Genomic DNA, 3,611 nt, shown 5'->3' with positions numbered 1-3,611 from the left:
CCTATATCAATGTTCTTTTTAATTCCCCAAAATAACATGATGGATTCCACACAACGTTCTTTGCCAAGTACAAATCTGTAATTCATTAATTTTGGGTCTTATTCAATTTGCATTTAGCATTTTAAACAAATGGAAGTGTTGTTGAAATAGTATTGAGTAAAAGTTGACATATTCCAGTCTGTGGATACCCTAACTCCATTCCTTTAATTTAGCTCAATATCTAATTTCTTTCTTGCTTTTCTAACTCAAAACTTAGGTATTTTTCCTATGAATTAGGTTTATTGACCATAAATTCCAAAAAAACCTGAAACTAAAGTTAATAAGTTAGTGTTACGTAGTGTTGAAAACGTCAAAAAAAGTGAAAAACGTTGACTAAAAGCATAAAAAGTGTTGAAAAAAGGGACAAAAACATAAAAAAGTGACAAGCATTGATAAAAAGCAACAAAAATGTTGACTTCTAATTTTGACAGGAAGACAACACAAGGGTTAAAGATTTTTGGTCACATCTATTAGACACAAATGCATGGGGATATGGGGTCCAGGTTAAAAAAAAAATGGTAGTTACCCTTTAACAACTTATGATTTCAAAATTGACAGTGTTATAGTTTAGATGTCTCCAGATGAACCACGGATTTAAGTGATGCTAATTGAAATGTGACGCTCTTAGGCTAACTCCAGAAGGCATGAGCAAGAAGAGGAAAGCTAACAAAAGACTTGGCTCTGCTCAGCCGCTGTACCGGGTCTTCACTGGCTTCCAGTCCTGGTCAGTCTGCGATCGCTGTGGAGTACCCGGGGAGCAGGTCCGCGTCGGACTCTGCTACGTCCACTCCCACTACCTGCACGTGCGCTACAGAAGGGCCAATCAGACAGTGGCTTCATGCGGCTCAGGGGCGGTGCCGAGGGCATTTGGACAACTGAAGCGAGTCGGAGCCAAGCTGGAGGTCAAAAGCTGTCAAGTCACTTGTCAAACTAGGGCTCCTCTATCCTCCAAAATCCTTGATCTGATGGCGTTTCTTGGCTACAAGTAAGCAAAAGAATATATAAAGGTGTATGTGGAAGACATTTTAAAGTGAACAAACTGCTCCCTGGTCAGACCAGCAACCATCGCTGTGACGGGTGAAACTGTAAAGCACTTTGGATAAAAGCACCACATAAATAGAGGCCAGTGAGATTTTAGAAGTTCCAGTGTAAAAGCTGTAATCACTCTACTAGTCAATATTCAAGCAACACCAAAAGTGTAAAGCTGTGATATTAATTAACACCATACAGAAGGGTGCAGGTAACAAATATTATACGGGGTCATCCCTGTGTTCCCTCATGGACTTCCACCGAAATTAGGCCCTGTGGAGCAGGGACCCCCTTATAGATATACTGTATGAAGTTGAGTTGCATATTAAACTGGGCTTACAGTAACATGCAGGGTGGCCTAAAACCTTCACACATACCTTTTTATGTTGCATACAATACAAAGCTTTTATACTAAAATCGTTGGCATGATTATATATTTATACATCATGTTATGTTGTTAACATGTGGCACAGTTAATCCTTAACCTTAAGTGTATCTGTAGATGGCTAGCTTATGGATACCTTAGCTTACATAAAGAAAAGATTTATCTTTACTAAAATGTTGGATTCATTCAATATTTCTATTATTGAATGAATCCAACACCAAACTATATTTTTGCATAATGTGTATACCAAACTATTTCATATACGTATATAGATGCTCTCAGGACTGTGCACCAGTTCCCCCCCTCTTTAGTTTTTGCACTATGTATACTTTATATTTTTATATTTTATGTTTTTATATTTGGTGTTGCTCTATAAGAGGGTTGCTTCAATCTTGTTACACAGGTATTGCACTTGTGTATCATGACAATAAAGACATTCTATTCTATTTTCATGTTTTTTTAAACCATCAAACAAACATTTGGAGGCCCCCCTGCAGCAACTCTAAGGGCCCCTAGGGGTCACAGACCCCCGCTGAGGATCTTACCAATACACTGCAACAAAGCTTGCCCTAAAGCTTATGAATTTTGTTTACTGCTCACCGAATGTGATGCTAAGTGTACCATATGACAATGTTTGATTAAAAAAAAAGATCAGTTATTACTAAAAAGAACTATTCTCCTGTTGCCCTCACACTGTGTCATTACAGCAGTAAAACATGTGTGATGTGTTGGTTCTCTGTTCCTGGGGTGTAGTTCGGCCTCGCGGAGAGCGGCGGTGCCGGTGTTCTACCTGAACCACCCTGCGGACAAGGTCCTTACCCTGGGCTGTCCTGGGGCACAACCCAACATGGCCGTGGCCTGGGACCGAGGATCCGAACCCATCTACCGATCTGGACACTCGGCATCTCTTAACCTGAGCGCCACGCCCCCCCGGCTGCTGATAGACCCGGGCCACCACCTGGTGTTTAAGCCTGCACAGACACAGGACTCAGGTATCAGCTGCTCCTCCCAACATCTGAATGTTTTCTCCCTGCATGCACGTAGGTAAGGACATCCACCCTGCTATCGCTTTATGTACTGAGGTCATTATTACATCATGGTCCGTGTCCTTTTAGATACTTTGTTTTTTGTTTGAACCACAAAACAAAATATATACTGTAAATACAGTTTATGTTTATATCTAATAACGAGAAAACCACCTTTTTTAAAACCAAAAACAAAGAAATGGTAAAAAAAATTCTGATTTTGGTTTTTAGCCACGATATTAAATCACTGTAATAAACTCCTGTGACTAACATTTTTCTTTTTCGGTCCAGGTTCATAGAAGCCAATTAATTGATTGATTTTTTTTCTTCTGGTATAACGTTCTAAGAGCTTGGCTTTTATTTTGATATGCTTTTTTTACTATTACTTCCGGGTCACTCGGCCCACCTGTCTTTCTTTTTCCTTTCTTTAGATCTTCAAACGGAGAAATGAAAATAGGAATTAAAAAAAAATATATATATTTTTTTTACATGAGTCCAAAATCTCGTCATTCACTATTTATAATTTCCTATTTAATAAACACTATAGGTAATAGTGAGCGAGTGAATAAATGGAATGGTTTTTAACCTAGTGTGTTTTTATTCTAAGTTCTTTGTCTAATTCTCCTTTGTGTTGGTTAGGTGTGTACCACTGCTGGCTGCAGGGTCACCGGGCTGCCGAGATCCGGCTGCTGGTCTACGCCCATTTGGGGCGTGGACAGTCAGTGACATCACATCCTGACTTCCCGGCCGCTCTCAGGACTGTGTTAGGATCGTATGTTGCCATGACAGCGGCGTTTTGCCTGCTGGTGTTCACCAGAGCTGGAGTCAAACACCTCCGAGACGGCGGAGAAACACACGTGGATTAAACACTCATTTAAATAATTCTACCTCAATAAATACTTTAAAATCATCTGCATCCATTTTCCATTAAGGTAAGAGTTGTAAGGTTTTACATTATAAGGGGGGCATGCAAATGATCAACTAAACTTCTTTTGTTTTTTCGGAGCAGACAAATTAAACCACACACATATTCATCACACACACACCTCTACGAAGGTAAATGTGGGGCAAACTGTGTGTGTGTAGATATGATGCGAGCAGTTGTAGAATATGATTTGAGAGATCAGGTCGAG

The 3,611-nt window shown here is 39.9% G+C and overlaps 1 protein-coding gene across 1 annotated transcript in view; it reads left to right on the top strand.

The window, feature by feature from the left end:
- LOC116693082 (Ig-like V-type domain-containing protein FAM187A) overlaps window positions 1-3,365 on the top strand; it is a 7,667-nt gene extending 4,302 nt beyond the window's left edge. The window contains exons 3-5 of the mRNA XM_032521776.1: window positions 668-1,024; window positions 2,207-2,445; window positions 3,118-3,365. Coding sequence (XP_032377667.1) covers window positions 668-1,024; window positions 2,207-2,445; window positions 3,118-3,344 — 823 coding nt within the window. The 3' untranslated portion in view covers window positions 3,345-3,365. The remainder of the gene's footprint in view (window positions 1-667; window positions 1,025-2,206; window positions 2,446-3,117) is intronic.
- The last annotated feature ends 246 nt before the right edge of the window (window positions 3,366-3,611 follow it).

This window comes from Etheostoma spectabile, chromosome 7 (genome assembly GCF_008692095.1).
Source record: "Etheostoma spectabile isolate EspeVRDwgs_2016 chromosome 7, UIUC_Espe_1.0, whole genome shotgun sequence".
Lineage (NCBI taxonomy): Eukaryota > Metazoa > Chordata > Actinopteri > Perciformes > Percidae > Etheostoma > Etheostoma spectabile.
This window is presented reverse-complemented; position numbering and strand designations above follow the sequence as displayed.